Source organism: Dictyostelium purpureum (genome assembly GCF_000190715.1).
Source record: "Dictyostelium purpureum unplaced genomic scaffold DICPUscaffold_473, whole genome shotgun sequence".
NCBI classification, from domain to species: domain Eukaryota; phylum Evosea; class Eumycetozoa; order Dictyosteliales; family Dictyosteliaceae; genus Dictyostelium; species Dictyostelium purpureum.
The window spans coordinates 1-21,868 of NW_003519807.1; the positions used below are offsets into that span (position 1 = coordinate 1).

The window sequence follows — 21,868 nt, forward strand, 5'->3', positions numbered from 1 at the left end:
TTTATATATATATATATATATTTATAGTTTATTAAATAATACAAAAGTTATTACAAAAAAAATATTTTGAATACCGATTATAAAAAATAAAACTAAAAAATAAAACTAAACAATACAATACAGTATATTACTAAACACTTTTATAAAATATTTAAAAAAAAGAAACAATTTAATATATTATAATGATGAAAGATTTGATGATTATGATAATAAATAAAATAAATAAAATTATTATTTAAAAAAAAAATAAAAAAAAATAAAAAAAAATAAAAAATTTAATTTAATTTTTATTTTTTTTAAATTATTTTTTTTGTTTTTTTTTTTTGTTTTGGGTGTTTAAAAAATAAATATTTATTTATGTGTGTGTGTATGTATGTGTATGTGAGCGTATATTTGTATTTATAAATTAAAAAGTATTTTTTTAGTTCTTTTTTTTTTTTATTTTTTATTTTTTTAGTTTTAAAAGAAATATTTAATTTTTGGTGTGTGGATTGTAACTTGGGAGGTCATATAAAAAAAAAAATAAAAAAAAAATAAAAAAAAAATAAAATTTATAATTCGTCATATTACGATTAATTGAAAAAAAAAAAAAAAACAAAAAAAAAAAAAATTGAAATAAAAATTTAAATAAATAGAATATTTATTTATAACCTAAATAAATAAATAAACCAACAAAGTAACAAATCCTAAAAAACCATTCTTTCATGAATATTTATATTTTTTTTTAAAAACTTAAAAAAATGATATTTAGATTTTTAAATAAAAAAAAAGATAGTCTTTTATCGAGGTGTTTATTAATATAAATGGTTTTAAATTAAATTAAATTTTATTCAATTTCAAGTTATTGTTTGGATCATTTTTTATTTTTAGTATTATAAAAAAATGTGAGTATAGCAGGATAAAAAATAATTTTTATTTTATAGATAATAATATTAGTTATTATATATTTAGGTTCAGAGGAACAGGAATAGATTTAGGCCGAAAATTTTAAAATTATTTCAGACTGCGACATTGGATTCATTTGTAATGTTGCATACCCAATAATATTAATAAAAAATAAAATAAATAATAACAATTAGAGTTAATTTTTTTAAAATAAATAACTATTAGTTTATAAATTTAAACAACCTCTTTTCTTTTTTTTTTTTTATCTTTTATTATTTTTATCTTTTTTTTTTTAATCACGTAAATATTTTTTTTTTTTCCCAATGGGTGGTTAAAAAAATTGTTTTAAGAGTGGGGTGAAGTGTTGTTCAAAAAAATATAGATAGTGTGTGTTATAACATCAATTATATTTATACATTATTTAATTTTAATTTAAATTATATATTTATTATTTTTTTTTAAAAATACGAAGCTGTATTTTTTAAAAGTGATTATTATAATTTCACATTTAATAAATATATTAAAAATGAAGAAGATTGAATATATAACATTATTTTTAATATTATTTTTAAACTATTATATAGAAGTAAACTCTTGTCCAAATGGTCCCAAACCAATAAAGATTAATCAAAATGATCCATTATTACTAGAAACATATAAAAAAATAGATCAATATTTGGATAAAAATTTAAAGCTAAATAATATTTCAAATTTTATATCAACTATTGTCTATATGGATGAAATTGTGTGGTCTAAAACATATGGGAATATTAATCCAGTTGATGATCATTCGCCACCTTTAACTTTGGATACTAATTTTAGAATTGCTAGTTGCACCAAAATGTTTACATCCTTGATGATGATGCAATTCAGAGATAAAGGAAAAATAAATTCAATCGATGATGAAATAAAGAATTATTTCCCAAAGTTTAAAATCAATGATATTCATAATATGAATGGAGAAAAAAGAGGAATTACTTTTAGAGAGCTGGCATCCCATACATCAGGTTTACCAAGAGAAACTCCATGTGACCCAAATTACTATGGCACCACGAACTGCACAGAAGATATTATTTTGGATAGATTATCTAAGCAATTCTTATTATCAAATGAGTACAAGAGGGTTCACTATTCAAATGTAGGTTTTTCTTTATTAGGAAGAACATTGGGTGAAGTATATAAAAAAGCAAATGACAAGCATTATGAACCAACAACGGAACATCCACAAATATACTATGAAAAATATGTAACAAAGGAAATATTAGCAAAGTTAAACATGTCAAATTCAACTTATGATCCAACCAAATTAGACCAAAATAATATAGCAATATCTTATTATATAGATAGTAATGGTGAAAAGAAGTTGATTCCAAATACTTTATCAGGATGGAATTCTCCCGGGGGCGGCTTGTATTCTACTGCAAGAGATATGTGTAGTTTTATGAAGTTCATTTTAAATGGGAATCAAGATATTATTCAAGATTCAACTAGAAATGAATATTTAACCTCAGTTTCATTATTGTCTAACGGTGTTCAAGCATTCGGTATCCCCTTTGAAATGTTTTATGGTAATAGTACAGGCACATGGTTTAAAGGCAAAAACGGGTTAATTGGTGGATATCATTCACAATTAACAATGGCTGCTGACTTAAAGCTGGGTATTTTTTCAGTTTCAATGATAGATACAAATGGTGATTTGTTCACCAGAGAAATTTTAGAAATGTTAATACCAGTATACGAATCATTAATTATAGAAGAGTTAGAAAAGAAACATATCCAACCTATAAACGAGCACGATTTGTTTGTTTATAAAGTAATAATTGGGAAATATAATAGTTCTTTTGGTGAATCTTTCATGGTAGAATTTGATGATACTTTAAATATTCTCTTTGGTTATTTCCAAGATACTCCTAGTACTTTATATGCTATTTCAAATTTTGATGAAGATAACACCCAATATTCATACATCAAAAGATTAAATCTTTATAATTACCAAAATGCAACATGTTCATCGATGGTATGCGGTCCAAATGAAGAGTTAATTTATTTCAATTTAATAAAAGATTCAAATGGTTCAATAAAAGACTGTGATGGTTTGGATATATTAGGTTTATCTTTGAAAAAAGTTTATTAAAAATAAAATTTATAGCATTTTGAAATAGTTTTTTTATTTTTTTTTAATTTTTTTTAACAGCTATAAAATTGATTATTTATTTGTTTTATTAAATTTAAAACATATCGAGCATGGTTTTGATTTCTAGCACAGTCTTGATTGATACATGTTTCAGAGGTTAGTTTGTTTGCATATTCGATAGTTTTTGGAATAATACTACAGATTTTGGATTTCTTTTCTTTTTGGTCCAATTCATCGATTGAATGATAGGTTCTAATCATACCAATTTGAATCTTTAAAATATCTGGATAGATTTTATTGTACTTTTCGTAAAGTTCCAAAGCTTTTGAATAGTTTTTTTTAGTTTCTAAAAATAAACCTAAATCACCAATGAATTCAAAGTCGTTGGATTGCTGTGCCCTAAATCTAAATAATTTTGATTCTACTCTATCTGAGATTTCTTCGGCTATTAAATAGCTTTTAATTGATTCATCCAATGAGTTTAATCTAATTGCCATTGCCCCATGCTCAATATAAAGTAATCTAAATTGATCAGAAGCTTGAATTAAACTTGATACTATTAAACCTATTGAAAATAAATAAAATATTTGTTTTTTTATATTATTACTGGTACTGTCTATATAGTTATTATAACAGGTTTGAATGATTATTATTACTAATATTGCTAATAAAGGATATTTAAAATGTTGAGTGAATAATGGATCAATGAAATTATATAATAAAAAAATTATTGATAACAATCCAATGGTTCCAACCTTTAAAGTATCAATTATTATTTTTTTAAATATATTTAACTTGTTGGTTTTTTGATTGTTTTTGATTGTTTTGTTGTTGTTATTATTATTATTATTATTGCTATTATTGAATTTCTTAAAATAATGTGGCAAGGTGAGGGTATAAATTATTACCATAAAATATGAGAATGTACCAATTCTTAAACCTGAAGAGCCCATAAAAGTATGCATTGTAACACCAATAATAAAAGTTAAAATTGATAGTGATGGGATGTGGAGTGATACTACAAGGAATAATTCAGAAACTATTGTTAAGCATGATAATATGGCCATAGAGCTATTATTTATATATTCGATACCAAGTATTGAGGTGATGATTTCAAAATAGTGATTGAACATTTCTTTAAATTCGGGGCCGACCATTCTTGGTAAAACATCACCATTAATCCAGGACCAATGGAACTTTGCAACGGATGTCCAAAAATATACCAATGAAAGTTGAATTAATAAAAGCTTAACTTGCCAGCATGAAACCAATGTCTTGTTTGAAATGCCTTTGAACTTGTTCCAGTTTATTGATGATAATACAATTAGAACCAATACTAATAGATAATGATGTTGATAGTTATCTGTTTGGCTTGATAATACCAAGTACCCCTTGAATAAAGCTAATAATAATGGTTCGAAGACTTGAATATTTATGTTGAATGCACAACGTAAAGATATAAATCCACTTAATATTACACTAAATAAAAATGATTCTTGGGATACCACTGAATTTACATTGAATGTTGATTTAATAAATTGGTCGAATGATACTCCAAAATGGCTCATATTTATAAATGAAGTTTCTTGGCTATCCATAAACCAATAATTTGATGATCTTGGAATCTCTAGCCAACAATCGATTGAATACATCATAAAAAATAAAAACTTAAATACTTTTAATTTCCATAATTCAATCTTGAAACCAAATATAAATCTATCTAACATGTTAGATTTACTCTTTTTTCCATGATCAAATTGTTTTGATAGTATTTCTTTGCTCTAAACAATATATAAATATTTTAATTAGTATTAAATACTTTGATATTGTAGATATTATATGTATATAAAAACTTACATTAGCAGTATTTGATTTTGATTCTTTAGGCAGAGATCCTTTGATATCTCTTCTATTATTGGTTTTCGACACATTTCCATTAAGTCTATCCATTGTTTAAAGTAGAGTGTTTGATAATTAATCTTTTTAAATGTTTCGCTATTGTAATATTCGAATGAGCACTTTGTATCTATAGCAATGGGTGAAAACATACGCCAAACAAATCTTTCGTCGTCTGTATCTAATTGTAAATCTGTGAAATTGACTAACTCTGGTTCTTCTCCTGTTTGAGCACTGCTAAAGATTGTTTCTTGATATCCTTCTTTTTTTTGTAATTGATTTAATTTAAAATAATATGAAATTGGGAAATAGCTTTGTACCAATAAAAATAAAATTATAAATGTTGATATTAAAATTTTCATTTCAATATATATATTGAAATTTCATAAATAAATAAAAATAAACTAAACAAAATAAATTATTATTATTTTTATAATTATTATATATTTATTTGAAAAAAAATAAAAATAAAAAAAAAAGGAAAAGAAATAGGTTTTTCGTTGTTTTAATTAAAAAAAAAAAAAAAAAAAAAAAAATTTTATTTTTTTTTATTTTTTTTATAATAATTTTTTAAAACTTTATCATTTTTAGTTTTTTCTAACTACTTTTATTTTTACCAGAGATTTAGTAAATAATTAATTATAAATGAACAGATTAATTTTTAATATAAACAATATTAGATTTAGTAATAGATTTTATTGTACTATTAATATAAATAGAGATAATAAAACTTATTTTATAAAATATAATAATAGTGACAAATTAATCAAAATAGGTGACAAAAATGAAATAACTAAAGAGTTTTCAAATAAAGATGTTGAGTTATTTTCAGAATTATCAGGTGATAAAAATCCAATACATTTGAATGAAGAATATGCTTCAACAACTAAATTTAAAAAACCAATTGTCCATGGATCATTAGTATCTTCACTTATATCAACTGCAGTTTCCAAATCATATCCAGGTGCAATTTACGTTAAACAAGAATTTAATTATTTAAAGCCTACTTTTATAAATGATAGGGTTAAAGCTGAGGTTACAATATCCAATATTCTTGGTAAAAAAATTTATTTTCATACAAAATGTACAATAATAAAGAACAACAATAATAATAATAATAATAATAATAATAATAACGGTGCAGAAGAAAACAATGAGGCTGTAGTAGAGGGACCAGCAATAATTTATCACCCTGATATTTATTCAATAAAAAATTAACCAATTATTATAGTTTTATAAATTTCAATAATAATTAGGTAAATATTAATATTATTTTATAAAAAAAAAAAAAAAAAAGTATAGTTAATAGATTCAGTGTTAAAACCATCATTTTTTAAATATTTTAGATTGTTTTAATTAATTAAATAAATAAGGATATTATTATGAAAGTGGTGTTGTTTTTTTTTTTTAAAAATATTTTACATTAAACACCCCACCCCCACACACAACAATATAAAAATAATTATCAAAATTAAATTATGATAACGCACAAAATTTATCACACAGATATATATAATTTATCGCACGTTTTCCCACACACAAACACCCAATTTGACTTTTATTTTATAATTTGTATGTAAACTATGTAAAGTTTATATATAAAAATAATATTCCAATAATTTAATCAGCTTTACCATTTAATAAATTTTTTTATTTTTTTTTCACTATTTGTTTTATTTAGCATTTTAATATAGTGGGTAAAATCAAAAAAAAGAATATTAAAATAGAATTTCTATTTCTATTGTAGTTTGTCTTTGTTTATTATTTCATATAACATATAATAATTTGTTTTTTTTTTTGATTTATAAAAAATTAATTTTTTTTTTTTTTTTTAATTATATAATATATTTAACACACATACCACTATTTATTTTTCATAATAAAATAATTATTTTTTTTTTTAAATTAAAATCACAATTTTAATATGTAGTTTTTTTTTATTTTTTTATAGAGTTGAATATTTATTAATAATTATAAAATAAAATATTAACCACTTTATATTTATAACTTCACAACATATATTCATATACACATACATATAACCATACATAGATAAACAGAAATAGCACTTATAAAAGTGTAATTAAATATTATGATAAACCATAATAATATAGTTTACAATAGAATTAATAATAATAATAATAATAATAATAACAATAACGATAATAATAATAATAATAATAATTCAAAAATAAGGCATCAAAATAATAAAAGTAATAATATAAAAAATGAAGAATCAGCTACTAGATCTATCAATAATAGAAATAAAATTTATAGTATAAATTGTTATTATTATTTATATTGTTTTATATTGATATTATCGTTACTGTCGACAGTAAATAGAAGTGATGCATTCGCAGTTAGAAACCATATTATTTTATTGAGATTTTATATCGATACCAATGGAAGTCTTTGGTATAATAATCAAGGCTGGAAAGAATATACAGATTGTTTGTTATCAGCAGATCCAAATGTTAAGGCATTAATAAAAACTATCAATCCAGCAGAAAACCAAATACCTCAGTACCTATGGAACGAGTATTTCATAAATTTAGATAAAAACCGTACACTATCAGACCTCATCAATTCAAAATTAAAGGAAAATGATATTTTTGTTTGTCGTCTTTATGGATTAAGATGCGAAGAGGATAAAACATTTCCAGAGAAAACCAATTTATCATCAATGTATATATTATTTAATATTAAAATAAGTTATTGTATAAAAAAAATAATGCTAATATATTTTTTTTAGAATCCTACCAAAGAATAATTTAACAGGAATTATTACACCATTTTTACCATATTTATTTACATTAAAATCTTTAAATTTATCAACAAATAGCTTAATTGGTAATTTTCCTGATGGTTTATTACAAACTTCAACTTTACTATCATTAAACTTATCACATAATTCAATATCGGGTGGATTATCTTTAGCAGAATCAAAGAATATTAAAGAAATGTTTGTATCATTTTGTATATATATAAATAAATTAATGAATAAGAATCATTACTAATTTTTCTCTACATTCAATACAGCGATCTAAGTCATAATAAAATAACAGGTTATTTTAAAAATTATTGGAGAACACCGAAATTAGTATACCTGTAAGTAATTTAACATTTAATTTAATTTAATTTATTTTCAACTCTTATTAACTAATAATTATTATAGAGACTTATCATATAACAAATTATATGGAACAATTTTAAAAGATTTTTTCACGCAACCAGAGCTAAAATATTTAAATTTAAGTTCGAATAGACTTGTAGGGTTTTTACCAATTTTATCTAAATCAAGGATAGAGAATTTGTAAGTGGCTATTAATATAAATATAAATATAAATATTAAAATTAATATTAATGTTTTATTTTTTTATTTTTATTTTAAATTTTTAGAAATATAAGTAACAATAGATTATTGGGTAATACAACATATTTAACATGTTGGAAATCAGGATATTTAAAGGAATTTGATGCACATAATAATTTATTTTGGGGAAAATTACCAGATGGGTTGTTGGATCATTCACCATTAACATATATAAATTTACAAAAGAATAGTATATTAGGACCATTACCCTCAATTTTAGATTGTGTCAAAACTTTGAAATATTTTTTACCACCAGAGCTAAACAAGACTATGTGTAATCCAAGGCTAATATTACCTCCAAATGCATCAACAATTTTATTAACTCCGTCTGGCCAGCTGTTTAGGATAACGGGCATGGATTTTGGTGTCAAACCTGAGTATATAAATATAACATTTGAAAATGGTAAACCTTGTAAAAATATATCAATAGTTAAAGCAAACTCAATTTTGTCTTGTGTAAACCCTCCTGGAAGAGATAGTAGTTATTTTAACGTAACAGTTGGAAGTGTGATCTTAAGACAAGATATAGTTTACAAAAGTATGTTTTAATAATTTAAAAAAAAAAAAAAAAGAATAAATATTAACTATTATATTTTTTAGGACCAACTATATATTCATTTTCAAAAATTAATAAGAACATAGGTGGTACATTAACAATTAAAGGTGATCAGCTTCAAAGTTTTCAAAATAGTGTTAGTGTTCAAATTGGTTTCAATACTATATGCAAAAATGCAAAAATTTTAACCTTATCAACTGTAACCTGTGAATTACCAGCCAATACAAATATCTCAATGCCAGGTCAAGTACGTTTAGACATTGATGGTTTAATTGCAGGTACTGATAGTGAAACATTCTTCTATTACCAAGAGGTTTACAATCCAGATATAGTGATTTCAAAACCAGCAAATTATAATGAAGTCATTTACATAACAAGTTTAAATATAAACAAATTAAATATGGAAACTGTAATGCGGGTCAAAGTCGATGGGAAAGATTGCTTAAAGCTTGTTATTGATAACTCTTCAACAATTCACTGTTTACCCCATGTAGATACATGTGGGTTCCATAATAAGGTAATTATAATAACTGAACATGGTGAGCCACAGTATAGTTTAGGGCTAAACTATCCAGATCCAATTATTACAAGAGTTACTGGTGGTGTGTTGGATAGAGGAAGCTTCATTACCATCTCTGGTCAATTCCTAAAGGCGAAAAAAGAAAATACTTCAATTTACATCCAGAATGACTATTGCTGTGCTCTTTATTTTGAAAACAACGGTGATCTAGTATGCTACCTAAAGAGAGATTCATCAACTATAGAATACAACTTACCAATCAATTTTACAATCTCTGACAGAACCATTGTAAAGGATAGTATTTATACCGATATGAACGATACTTGTATTGACGAATGTGTAAAATATAAAACTAAAGGATGCAGACTAGGTGTTTGTGAGTGCTACCCAAATTTAACAGGCCCATGTTGCGATAAAGATATTCCCGATTCTCATGTGTATAAATCCAGTAAAGAACCAGCATTTAATTATAAATTTGCAGAGCACATCAGCAATATCAGTTTAAATGTCAACTTTTCTAAACTGGTCGAGGTGGATTCTAGAAACAGCATTGTAAATACATACTCTCATTTAAATTGGAACTTGGTTAGTGTTAATGATACCCATAGTATCTACCAAGCTAATGTTTTACCAGAGCAATATAACGAAGATCCAAAATATTCAAGCAAAATTGAAATTATGTTAATAAATCGTCCGTATCACCATGAAGAGTATTATGCTGGGGATATTATGCAGGTGCCTAAACACTCTGTTGAATGGATAGTATCTATGAATAAATGGCATTTCGCAAACCCAAAGAACTCTCTAAAATTCCAATTTCATTTGTATTCTGTGAACTATCTAGACTATAGCCTATGTTATCCTTTTCCTGTTATCAATGACACTTCAAGATGGTTTACAATGGATGTTGAAGATGTATCATTTTATTATAAGCCCTCAAAAAGAGCCATTATCGATAATTTAGTTGTAATGATCAATTCAAAAATAGATCTAGGTCAAGAAAATAGAACTGCAGAATTAATTTACACCTTTAGCTCTTTTGATTCCCTCAAATTCCGTTTAGATTTTTCAACAATGATCACCTCAAAAGAAATTTCACCTAGAGCTAGGGGTTGTATTATAGATAGATCAAAGCAATTCCCAGATTACAGACTCTTTTTGTTTGGTATAGCTGCAGCCGTTATTGTAGCTATGGCAATATCGATTATCCATTGTTCAAGAGTTGAGTCAAGACAAAGAAAAAAATTAATCAAATCTTATAAAATAAAACAAAAGAAAATCAGTATCAAAACTCCATTACTTCCTTCAAATCTACATTTTAGCTTTTTCGATATTAATCAGTCAATTAGTTTGGATAATGCATATTCATATGGTTCAAATAAACATATTGATGAAAACAATAGCAATTCAAACAGTTATAATAATAATAATAATGAAAACAATATAAACAATTACAATAATGATAATACAAAAGAAAATAATAACAATATCAATGATGAAAGTCATTATAAAAAAATAAATTAAATAAATAATAAAAAAAAATAAAAAAAAAGCTAAATAAAATTAATTCTTATTTAATTTAAAGCTTTTTAATTTTTATTTAGTTCTTTAATTAAATGTAAAATAAAAGATTTTAAAATATTATAGTTTCCAAGTTCGATTGCCATAGAAACTGCTTTACGCGATAGTACGAAATTCTTTTCCATTAAATAGAGGGCAATTTCATTGTTGTCATATTTTGTTGCAATTTCGATAAACTTATTGTGTTTGAATGGTAAAAAAATGTTATTATTTGATAAATACATTTCTGACTTTGTAAATACCTCTATTAATATTTTTAACTGATGGAGTCTATTATACTTGATTGCTGTTTTAATTGATAATATTATTGATTCATTTGATAAAATAGTTGAATTATTTATTCCTAATAAATAAAAAAATATTGATTTGAAATTACCACAAACTGAATAGGAGAGGGATGAAAGGGAAAAATTATCATAATTGAAAATTTCTATTAGAAACTGAAAAGTATTTATATTACCGCATATAATTGATAGATCTATTAAAGTTTTTGAGATCTTGTTTAAAGTTTCTTCATTTTTTTCAATTGCTATGTAGTTATTGTTATAGTCGAAAAAAGATATTTTATCGACTGTTGATTTTTCTTTTTTCATTTTATTATTATTTACTATTTTTAATAGCTTAAGCTTTTCCCCATTTGATTCATTGTTATTATTGATATTATTATTATTGTTGTTGTTATTATTGTTTATTAGGTTATTATTATTTGGTTGTTTCTTTTTATAAAATTTAATTAATTGTTTATTATTTAAAATAAATTTTAAAATTTCTAATTTGTTTAATATTATTATCTTTTTTAAAGATTTTTTATCCATCATAATTGATTTATGATAATGGAATAGTACTTTTAATAACTGTAAATTATTATTTTTGAAACTTGATTTAAATGATTTTAAAGTACCAATAAAACCTTTTTCGCAAAGATAATGAACAATATCTATTTTACCAAAAGATGATGCATAGTCTGTTATTTTATTAGATAACATATTATTTTGGATTGCTTTGACTACACTTAAATAACCATTAAAACAGGACCAATATTGACTGAATTGACAAGCAATTTCAATGGGTCTAACTAGTTGTCCTTTATATAATAAATATTGCAAGCATTTGAACTGACCATTATTGTTTGCTAACATTATTGATCTTTCTGTTGGAGTAATACCACTTTTAAGCAAAATATCAATTATTTGAATGGAGCCAACCTCGCATGCAATTTCAAAGGTTTTTTCATTAACGTTTAATCTGCGTGTAAAATAAAAGAACTTGAATATTTCAACCTGGTTATGCTTTACTGAGTAATTAATAAAGTATCTTGGGATAAATGATTTTTCTTGAATTAAATTAATAAACAATTCTACCATTCCAATTTGACCTTTTTCAATTGAACCTTCAATGATTTTTTCATAATCTCTAGCCAAAATTATTATTTCATTAGGTTGTAATATATTATTTGTTTTTAAGTCATTGTCGTACTGAATAATTATTTTGTACTTTGAAAGTATAGTATTTAACATTTCTATCTGACCATTAACACTTAAGTTAATTAAAAGCTCTGGATTCAATAGATCATCCAGTGAGTTTTTAAAATAGTTGTTTTTTAACCCAAAATCTGTTAAATAATTCCAAATTTCCATATTACCATTGATCGATGAAGGAATTAATAATTTTTCATTTTTGTTATAGTTTATTGAAAATTTATTGTATTTGAATAGATATTTGATGATTTGAAAATTTTGTTGTTTTGATGCGGAAACTATTAACTCGTCAAACTTTAAAATTTTATTATTTTTAACATAATTACCATACCCTATTTTATTCAGAGAAAATAATATGTCCATGATTTTAAAATGATTTTTGTTTTCATTGAGATGTTTTCCCATACCTTTGATACTTGAATTAATTGAATTAAAAAGATTATAAGTAATTTTTTTATTTGAATTCTTTAATAAAAAATGTTTAATGAGTTTTAAATTGCCATATTTTGAAGATTTTTCTATAATTTTTGAGTTGAATAGTGGTGGATAAGTTTCTGATAATTTTTTTATCATTGAAAGGTTTTCTATATTATCTTGACTATTATTATTAGGATTATTGATATCTTTTATAAGTTTACTGATGTTCCTAGTGCTCCAGTTATACAGTAATTCATTTTTCTTGAATTTATATCTGAGTAAAGAGAAATAACCATTATTTATTATCCAATTGACATCTAAAATTTCATCATATTTTTTATATTTTTTAAAAATAGAAAATTGGTTCTTTCTATTTGGATGGGCCTTGTATTCTTCGTCATTATGGATATGAGTGCACTTTGAACCGTCACAACCGCCACATTCGTAGTGTAAATGAGAGGATATTAGTTTTAATAAAAATTTGTTTGTAAAAACTTTAAAAAAATTTTCTATATATTTTCTGTCTTCATTATATTGATGTTGATTAATAATTTTTTTTTGACTGTATAATTTTTTTATTTCAATTATTTTATTTTCACCATAGTTTATATTTAGGACGGAAACTGGTTCTGTTAAAAATTCACTAAAGTTTTTTAAAACAAAAGTTGTATCATCGAAAATTACTATAAAAAATAATAATTTAATTAGAACAATTTTTTTATCATTATTTAAAATATTTATTGTTTATTACATACATATTTGATTTAATGGGTTGATTTTAGTAAAGATTAAGATTTCAAATTGAAGATCTTGTAAAGTGGTGTTAATATTTATATTTATTTCTTTATTTATATCTTTATATTTAAATATCATCTTTTATAATTATTAATATAAAACAACAAATTTAATAATAGTGAAGAGACTGAATAAATAATAAAAATATATTTGAAACTATAGGAAATAAAAATGATTTAAAAAAGAAAAAAAAAAAAATAAAAAATAAAAAAAAAAAAAAAATAAAAAGTTAATTTTTTTATCAATATAATATATAAATATAATGATGCTTTAATAAAACATCCACACATTAATTCCCCCCACAAAAAATTTATACCACACTCTTATAATTCTAAAACACTCCAACACCCCACTTAGCACACTTTTTAAAACAACTTTCATCTATCACCACCATTGAAATATTATGATAAATCTATTTATATCATTTATAAAATTAATCATTTATTAAATTCAATTGGGTTTTTTGTTATTATTTTTTATTGTTGTTTTTTAATATTAAAAAACAACAATATAATTTTAGTTGTTAGATACAATTAATATTAAAATTAAATTCACTTTTTTTTTTTTCATTCTATTTTAATAGATTATATATTTAGTAGGTTTAATAAGATACACAATTAATTTTTTCATTTGTTTGTTAACCCCCACTATAAAAAAAAAATATTAATATGGTTAATTATAAAAATAATTCAGTTTTTGGAAGGGGTTTTAACACAATTTTTATAAAAAAAAAAAAAAATAAAAAAAAAAAGAATTATTATAATAAACAAATTTAACACACACCTACAAATTAAGAAAACATAAATAAAAAAGAATTACTACATCATAATAGCCCTTTTTATAATAAATTTATCAGTTTATTTAAAAAATTAAAAAAAAACTTTAAAAAAGATAGATCACTATACACACAACAGTATTGTGCCCTCACAAACAATATTACCATATTAACATTATATATTAAAATTATAATATTAAATTATATTATTAAATTTTTAAGTCCTTTTTTTTTTTTTTTTTATTTTTTATTATTTTAGAAACTTTAATTAAATTTTTTTCTAGATGTTAATTTGATAGAATATTCTTTTGGGTGGATAGTGACTCCAAACTCTTCGACTTCATTTAATTTTATACCCTCGTAAGGTTCCATTTTATAGTTTAATAATAAATTTGCACATCCCACAAAAATATCCTTGAAAAAATTTTTTTTAATATATTAAATAATAGATATAAAAATAATATTTTTATACTTACAATTTCACTTAAATTTTTTCCTATACAGGATCTCTGACCAATACTAAATGGCATAAAACTATTTAGCATTAAAGCTTTTTTAACATCAGAACAGTCAACCCATCTTTCTGGTTTAAATTTATCTCTATCGGTAAATACATCAGGATTGGTGCCAACTGCATAAATATTGTGAATTATTTGTGCACCTTTTGGAATGAAATAACCAAAAATTTCAATATCTTCAACAGCTTTACGTGGTAATCCTAAAGGATCCTCGGGGCTATATAAAATATTAATAATGACTATAAAAATAATTTAATAAAATATATAAATAAAACTATACTTTACTTTAATCTTAAAACTTCATTTACACAAGCACTTAAAAATGGTAAGTTTGTTTTGTCCTTATAACCTATAAATTTACAGTCATTTCCCATAACGTCTATTATTTCTTTGTAAGCTTTCTCTTGAATATCTGGGTAGTTAATCATGTAAAGCGAAAAGAACTCTTTTGTACCACTTGATGAGTCACTGCCTCCCAATAAGAAATTGAATGCTGTATGAACCACTTCTTTTCTATCACCCTCTGTTTCTATTATTAATATATCCATTAAATCCCTGGGGTTCTCTCTATCCAAATTTGTTAAATGGCTATCATATATTTCTGAAATGAAAGACAAACAGGAATGTACATGCTTTTCATAATTCTTTTTTGAAAAGTAAAATAAGGGTGATAGTAATGATATGAAATCATCTGGATGGCCGGCACCTAATTTTCTTGAGATTTTTTGAAGAGGGACACTTAAACGCTCAATCTGTGATTTATCGACTGTTTCTTTAGGTAATACCTCAACTGAAAAGAACAATTTGCAAATTACATTTAATGAAAGTTTAAAATAATATTTTTGAGGAAAAAACTAAATGTAAAAAGTGGGTTAATATATAATTATTTTTTTTATTTTATTTTTTATTATGACTATACTTACTGGAGTACTATTTATTTCAAATTGTTTCATACTTTTAATTAATAATTTAGTTTGATCCTCTATATATGAATATATAGTATTGTTTAGTCTTGACTTTGTAAAATGAACCCCAATTAATGATCTTATTCTTCTCCAATCATCAAAATTATCTGAGAATGCCAAATCTTTATAACCTCCTGAAAACATTGTGAATGTTGGATTGTGCGGTCTTGAACAAAATTTTCTAAATTTTTTTATATAAATTTCATTTACAAATTTTGAATCTGATAAAATAATTGTATATTTATCCCCTAAATAACATCCAACAATTGGTCCATATTTGTCACTTATATTATTTCTAAGTCCACGATGAGGATTTGAACCTAATAAGTGCAAATTTCCAATTAATGGATAATTAATTGGACCCGGAGGTGAATTGGATTTAATAATTTTATTTTTTTTAATCTTTTTTTTTTAAATTAATAAACTTTAAAATATTTATATAAATATATATATTAATAAACTAATATATACTTACAAAATCCAAAATTAAAAAAAACAATAATAAAAATGTTATTAATAATAGGAAATTCATTAAAACTGGTGAAGAAATATATACAAAATGGAAAAAAAAAATGTTTTTGGTTATTATAATGTTTTTTGTTTTTAAATATTTTATTAAAATAAATCAAAAATAATTTAAAATAATTTTTTCCATATTATTATATATCGTCACGACTTTTATAATAAATTTATTATTAATTTTAAAAAACCAATAATTGAAAGATAATATAAAAAAAGGTTGACTAAAAGATAATTTTAAAATCTAATAAATTTAAGGGTTAAAATATTTAATAATTTATACTAAAATTTTTGTAAAATTTTTTTTAATAATCTTTTTAAATAAATTTTAAAATAAAATTATTTTTTTTAATAATCTTTTTTAATAAATTTTAAAATAAAATTATTTTCTGGTATAAATAATAAAAAACAAGTTTGCATTATTATTTATACATAGTTTTAAAAAAAAATGCAAACTTGTGATGTAGCAATAATTGGGATTGGAATAAAACTACCAAAATGTAATAACCAAGAGGATTTTTGGAATATTTTAATTAATAAACAAAATTGTTCAGTAAGTTTATCAGAAAGATTCAAAAAATTTGATATAAATTATATGGAAAATGACAATTATGTTGCCTCTTTGGTGGAGGACATGGAATGGGATAACTTTGATTCTAACCAATTTAATTTAGACTCAAATATTGTAAGTTTTTTAGATCCTCAGCTAAAACAACTTTTAGTTTGTGCATCAAATGCAATTAACGATGCAAATCTTAATAAAGAAATAAAAGGTAGTAAAACCTCTTGTTATATTGGTTCAACATCAAATGAATATCAAAGCTTCCTTAGAATTAATAAAAAACTTAACTACATTGTAGGGTCTTCAAGCTATTCATTATCAAATATGATATCATATGTTTTTGATCTCAGGTACAGTACTTAAATTATAATTTTTTTTTAAATAATTTTATACTAAAATTTCTTATTTTTATAATAGGGGTTCATCAATTACAATCAATTCTGCCTGCTCATCATCATTAAACTGTATTTCGTTAGGATATGATTCAATTGTAAATGGGAACAGTGAATTATCAATATGTGGTGCTAGCAACTATATATTCGACCCAGAATACCATAAATCATATATTGGTATGGGGGTTATATCAAAGAACCATGAATCTAGATCATATAATGAAAATGCACATGGATTTGTTAGGGGTGAGGGGACTGGTATAGTTATATTAAAAAAACTGGAGCATGCAATTAGAGATAAAAACAAAATCTATTCGGTTATCAAAGGGGCAAATAGTAATTCTGATGGTGCACTAAATAAAGCAAAACTTGTTTTTCCATCAAAAGAATCCCAAAGAGACAATATTTTAAAAGCCCTGCTAAAATCAAATCTGTCTCCAAATCAAATAGACTACTTTGAAGCAAATGCCCCAGGTTTATCTTTTTTAGATCATGTTGAAAGTGAAGCAATATCAATGGTATTTGACAGCAATAATCAAAACAATAGAACTTCACCATTATTATTTGGAACTTACAAACCAAATATGGGTCATTTAGAAGGAGCATCTGGTATTGGCGGTATTATCAAATGCTGCTTAATCTTCAAATACAAATGCTTTCCTCCTACGTTAACCTTTGAAGGAAATATGAACCCAAATATAAAATTGTTCCATGATGAATCTAAATTTAAATTAGTAACAGAAAAAACAAATTTTAACAAAGAAAATGTTAATATTGTTTTAAATAATTTTGGTGCCACTGGTTCAAATGGTTGCGTAGTATTATCTAACTATAACTAATTAATAAATAGATAAATAAATTAAAATAAAAGGAAATAAAAAATTTTAAAATTTTTTAAATATAGTTTTAATGATGAAATAAAATAAAGCTAATTATAACTTATTTCTTTTATTTCAATATCTTTATTAAGTGCATCTAATTGGTTATAGGTGGCATCTTCTTCTTCTAGTAATTTTTGTTCTTTATCTCTTTCTCTTTCTCTTTCTAACTGTTCTTTTAGTAATCGATTAAATTTAAGACTTTCTTGTTCGTCATTATATTCGCCATCACCCAACTCTATAGTTTTGGACAGTATTATATTATCTAAACTTTTATTTTTTGTTATTAAATTATTATTGATATCGATTTCTTTTTTGTTTAGATTGCTTTTACCGCTGCTGTTGGTTTTTCCGCTAAAATCTTCGCCATCATCAGTGGTAATATCTTCACCTTTTATTATATCGTTATTATTATTACTTTTATTATTACTATTATTTTTATTATTATTTTTATTGTTGTTTTTAATATTATTTTTACTATTTAATCTTTGATTCAATAAAAACTCTGTTATTAAAAAAACAATTAATCCAAAAGTAACAATTGCTGCTACAAATTGAAACATTGTAATTGCGCCATAGTCTGAATATAAATAACCTATAATTTTAAAAAATTGAATTAGTAAAAAAAATATAGAAAAAAAAAAAATAACGAAATGATACATACCTCCAAATAAAGCACCTAAACCAGTGCCTACACCCATATAAATACCAAAGAATAAACTTTGGCCAGTAGCAGACAAACCAGGTGGTGAATTATTATTAATAATTGTACTACCAGAATTCCAAATTGAAGCAAAACAAATACCATGTAATAATTCAACTGGTACAATTGACCAAGCACTCCAACGCATAGTTAAAATAATGCAATAAGCAATAACACGTATAATAACTGCGACATGTGAAATACAAACCAATCTAAAAATTCCAATTTTATTTAATAATTGTTTACCGAAAAAGAAAAATATAACCTCCTATTTAATAAATTTATATTAGTATATGTAATATATAAACGAAATTTTTTTTAATTATAAATTTAATTAATACATACAAAAGTTACATTTAAAATTGAACCAATACCAACCAAAACGTATGGACCATCGAAATATTTTTTATCGGTGATTGCTAACGCCAAATAGTTGTTGCAAACACTCATACCACATGCAATAATTACAGAATTGAATAAAACGATTAAAATTTTTGAATTTGAAACCAATATACCGACGCCTTTAATGAATGGGATTTTTTCCTGTATTTCAGGAATTGCAATTTTAATTTCTTCTTTTTTAATCTTCATATCGATACTCGTATTATCATTTAAAAAATCTTTATTATCTTGGTCTAATAACTCTTCTTCATATTCATCATTTCCCATATTTGGTGATAGTAATATCGATGATGGTGTATTAAATGATATTGTACTGCTGCTGTATCCTTCTTCCAACTCTACCTCATTGTCGCTATTAGAACCGTCTGTATTATCACTTTGGTCATTATTTGTTGTAGTTGTTGCTGCAGCTGTTGTTAAATTTGAATTTTCTTGCTCCTCATCGGTATTGGTGCCATTATTTAAACTTAAATAAACATTCGCTATTGGTTTATTATTAAAGAAGAATAAGGTGAATATTAAGAGTACGGTGGCTGCGATCGGATAATTTACCCAGGCTACATTTACTGTGTCGAATTGCGACATTAAAAGACCTGTAAAAAAGGCACTAACACTAAAACCAACACTGCCATATAAACGCTGTTTACCATAGAGCTCTTTATAAGGCTCACCCAATATCTTATATGTAGTTGAATCTGCTAATGGGATAATTGGAGCCCAGAAAACTGCATTTAGAAACACTATAAAAGTTACTATAAATTTGTTGGTAATAAAATTTAACAGGAAAAAACAGAACCCAGTACCGACTATCATTGAAAAGAAAACTTTTTTATGTGCATTATGTGTGTCTGCTATACCAGACCATATTGGCGAGAATATAAAAGATATAAAAGGTGGGAACAATAAGATGAAACCCAAAATCTTTGGATCTACACCGATTTGTCTAAAAAACAATGGCACAAACGATCTTTGACCTCCAAATAAATAAAACAATAAAAAGTATAATACCTTTGGTACAATAGGTGATACTATAGATGGTCTGGTACTATTTGATAATTTTATAAAAAACTTTTCTAATTTTTCGTCATATTTAAATTTGCTTACTGAGAATTTTTTGGCGCCTGTTGCAGTTTTATAACTATGTGTCATTATTACAAATTTTGTACTATTTTTTTTTTTTTTTTATTATTATTATTATTTTTATTATCCTATTATATTATTACTACATATATTATTACTACATATATTATATTATACTATTATAAAAAAAATAAAATTAAATAAAATTAAATAAAATTAAATAAAAATTAAATAAACAATGAAATATATAATTAAACAAAAAAAACTTGTTTTATTTATATTTGTGTTATAACTTCACTGTTAAAGTTTAAAATATAATTATTATTTTTTATTTGAATGTGTGTGTTTTTTAATTATTATTTTTTTTATTATAATATTATAATTATGGATATGTGTGTAAAATAATAAATTTTCGTATTATTTTTTTATATATTATTATTATTATTAAGATGATTGATTTAATAACAATGAAGTAATAGAATTTTAAAAACACAACACATAAAATGAAAAACAAGAAATAAAAGTATTGATTTTTTTTAAAAAAAAAAGAAAAAATTTAAAAATTTTCTTTTTTTTCTTTTTTTTTTTTTTTTTGACACCATTTGTGACATTTTTTTTTTTCGAAAATAAAACTGCAATTCTGAAACAAATTTACAATTATATTCTATTTTGTTCGATTATATTATTTTTTTTTATTCGATTTTAAAATTTAAATACAATAAAAAATATAATATTAATAAAATTTTTTTTAATAATATTTCAATAATATTAATTAATTTTTAATATAACTGATAGTAAACCAATAAATATTGGTATTGTTTATATATAAATTTAAATTAATTTTTTTAAATGTTTTTATTTTATTTGGCATAGTGTGTGAAGTGATTTGGAAAAAAAAAAAAAAATTAGTTTTTGGTGTGGGTGTACTGAAATAAAACCCCAGTATCTTAGATGGTTTTTTTTATTATAATTTAACATATAAATTCAAAAAATTAAATAAATAAAATATTCAGAAAAAAAAAAAAAAAATAAAAAAAAAAAAATATTAATAATTTAAAAAAATAAAAAAATAAAATTGGAAAAAAGATTTTTTATAAATATTAGAAATAAAATTATTTTTTTTAAATTTCTTTTTTTTTTTCTTTTTTTTTTGTTTTTTTTTTAAAATAATAATTATTATAATTATAATTTTTTCATAATTTTTTTTTTTAAAAAGGGAAAAATAAAAACTTTACAAATTTTCAATAGAAAAAATTATTTTTTTATGGTTTTAAAAATATATGGATTTAAAAGGAGGGATATTCAGATTTTGGAATAAAAAGGTAAATAGGAAATAATATTAAAAACCAATTATTTTCCCTAGGATTTGGTAATGGGGGCCAAAATTTTTTTTTCCATAAAAATTAAAAAAAAAAAAAATTAGTTTTTTTTTTTTTTTT

The 21,868-nt window shown here is 23.1% G+C and overlaps 10 protein-coding genes across 10 annotated transcripts; 4 read left to right on the top strand and 6 right to left on the bottom strand.

The window, feature by feature from the left end:
• Window positions 1-1,411: 1,411 nt before the first annotated feature.
• DICPUDRAFT_84366 (uncharacterized protein) lies at window positions 1,412-3,019 on the top strand (the record flags this gene model as incomplete). Its single annotated transcript, XM_003293801.1, has 1 exon — window positions 1,412-3,019. One exon carries the CDS (start codon window positions 1,412-1,414, stop codon window positions 3,017-3,019), a length of 1,608 nt encoding a protein of 535 aa, XP_003293849.1.
• A 53-nt stretch (window positions 3,020-3,072) lies between these two features.
• On the bottom strand, window positions 3,073-4,671 carry DICPUDRAFT_42606 (uncharacterized protein; the record flags this gene model as incomplete). The annotated part of the gene is made up of 1 exon (XM_003293805.1): window positions 3,073-4,671. One exon carries the CDS (start codon window positions 4,669-4,671, stop codon window positions 3,073-3,075), a length of 1,599 nt encoding a protein of 532 aa, XP_003293853.1.
• A 68-nt stretch (window positions 4,672-4,739) lies between these two features.
• On the bottom strand, window positions 4,740-5,277 carry DICPUDRAFT_42613 (uncharacterized protein; the record flags this gene model as incomplete). The annotated part of the gene is made up of 2 exons (XM_003293806.1): window positions 4,740-4,800; window positions 4,877-5,277. 2 exons carry the CDS (start codon window positions 5,275-5,277, stop codon window positions 4,740-4,742), a joined length of 462 nt encoding a protein of 153 aa, XP_003293854.1.
• Window positions 5,278-5,674: 397 nt separating this feature from the next.
• DICPUDRAFT_11264 (uncharacterized protein) lies at window positions 5,675-6,007 on the top strand (the record flags this gene model as incomplete). Its single annotated transcript, XM_003293802.1, has 1 exon — window positions 5,675-6,007. A coding segment is annotated over one exon (333 nt), but the record flags the coding sequence as incomplete, so codon positions are not given.
• Window positions 6,008-6,662: 655 nt separating this feature from the next.
• On the top strand, window positions 6,663-10,984 carry DICPUDRAFT_51175 (uncharacterized protein). Its single transcript, XM_003293803.1, has 6 exons — window positions 6,663-7,600; window positions 7,668-7,877; window positions 7,955-8,023; window positions 8,091-8,228; window positions 8,315-8,826; window positions 8,889-10,984. Exons 1-6 carry the CDS (start codon window positions 7,008-7,010, stop codon window positions 10,886-10,888), a joined length of 3,522 nt encoding a protein of 1,173 aa, XP_003293851.1. The 5' UTR covers window positions 6,663-7,007; the 3' UTR covers window positions 10,889-10,984.
• A 1,310-nt stretch (window positions 10,985-12,294) lies between these two features.
• Window positions 12,295-12,823, bottom strand: DICPUDRAFT_73582 (uncharacterized protein; the record flags this gene model as incomplete). Its single annotated transcript, XM_003293807.1, has 1 exon — window positions 12,295-12,823. A coding segment is annotated over exon 1 (461 nt), but the record flags the coding sequence as incomplete, so codon positions are not given.
• Window positions 12,824-12,952: 129 nt separating this feature from the next.
• On the bottom strand, window positions 12,953-13,727 carry DICPUDRAFT_93118 (uncharacterized protein; the record flags this gene model as incomplete). The annotated part of the gene is made up of 2 exons (XM_003293808.1): window positions 13,596-13,727; window positions 12,953-13,523 (listed from the first exon to the last, which is right to left on the bottom strand). Coding segments are annotated over exons 1-2 (687 nt in total), but the record flags the coding sequence as incomplete, so codon positions are not given.
• Window positions 13,728-14,674: 947 nt separating this feature from the next.
• Window positions 14,675-16,425, bottom strand: DICPUDRAFT_84371 (uncharacterized protein; the record flags this gene model as incomplete). The annotated part of the gene is made up of 5 exons (XM_003293809.1): window positions 14,675-14,824; window positions 14,887-15,145; window positions 15,214-15,782; window positions 15,852-16,295; window positions 16,369-16,425. The coding sequence occupies 5 exons, from the start codon at window positions 16,423-16,425 to the stop codon at window positions 14,675-14,677; spliced, it is 1,479 nt and encodes a 492-aa protein (XP_003293857.1).
• A 435-nt stretch (window positions 16,426-16,860) lies between these two features.
• On the top strand, window positions 16,861-18,205 carry DICPUDRAFT_42617 (uncharacterized protein; the record flags this gene model as incomplete). Its single annotated transcript, XM_003293804.1, has 2 exons — window positions 16,861-17,324; window positions 17,392-18,205. 2 exons carry the CDS (start codon window positions 16,861-16,863, stop codon window positions 18,203-18,205), a joined length of 1,278 nt encoding a protein of 425 aa, XP_003293852.1.
• An 89-nt stretch (window positions 18,206-18,294) lies between these two features.
• On the bottom strand, window positions 18,295-20,498 carry DICPUDRAFT_158776 (uncharacterized protein; the record flags this gene model as incomplete). Its single annotated transcript, XM_003293810.1, has 3 exons — window positions 18,295-18,839; window positions 18,909-19,215; window positions 19,293-20,498. The coding sequence occupies 3 exons, from the start codon at window positions 20,496-20,498 to the stop codon at window positions 18,295-18,297; spliced, it is 2,058 nt and encodes a 685-aa protein (XP_003293858.1).
• Window positions 20,499-21,868: the final 1,370 nt, after the last annotated feature.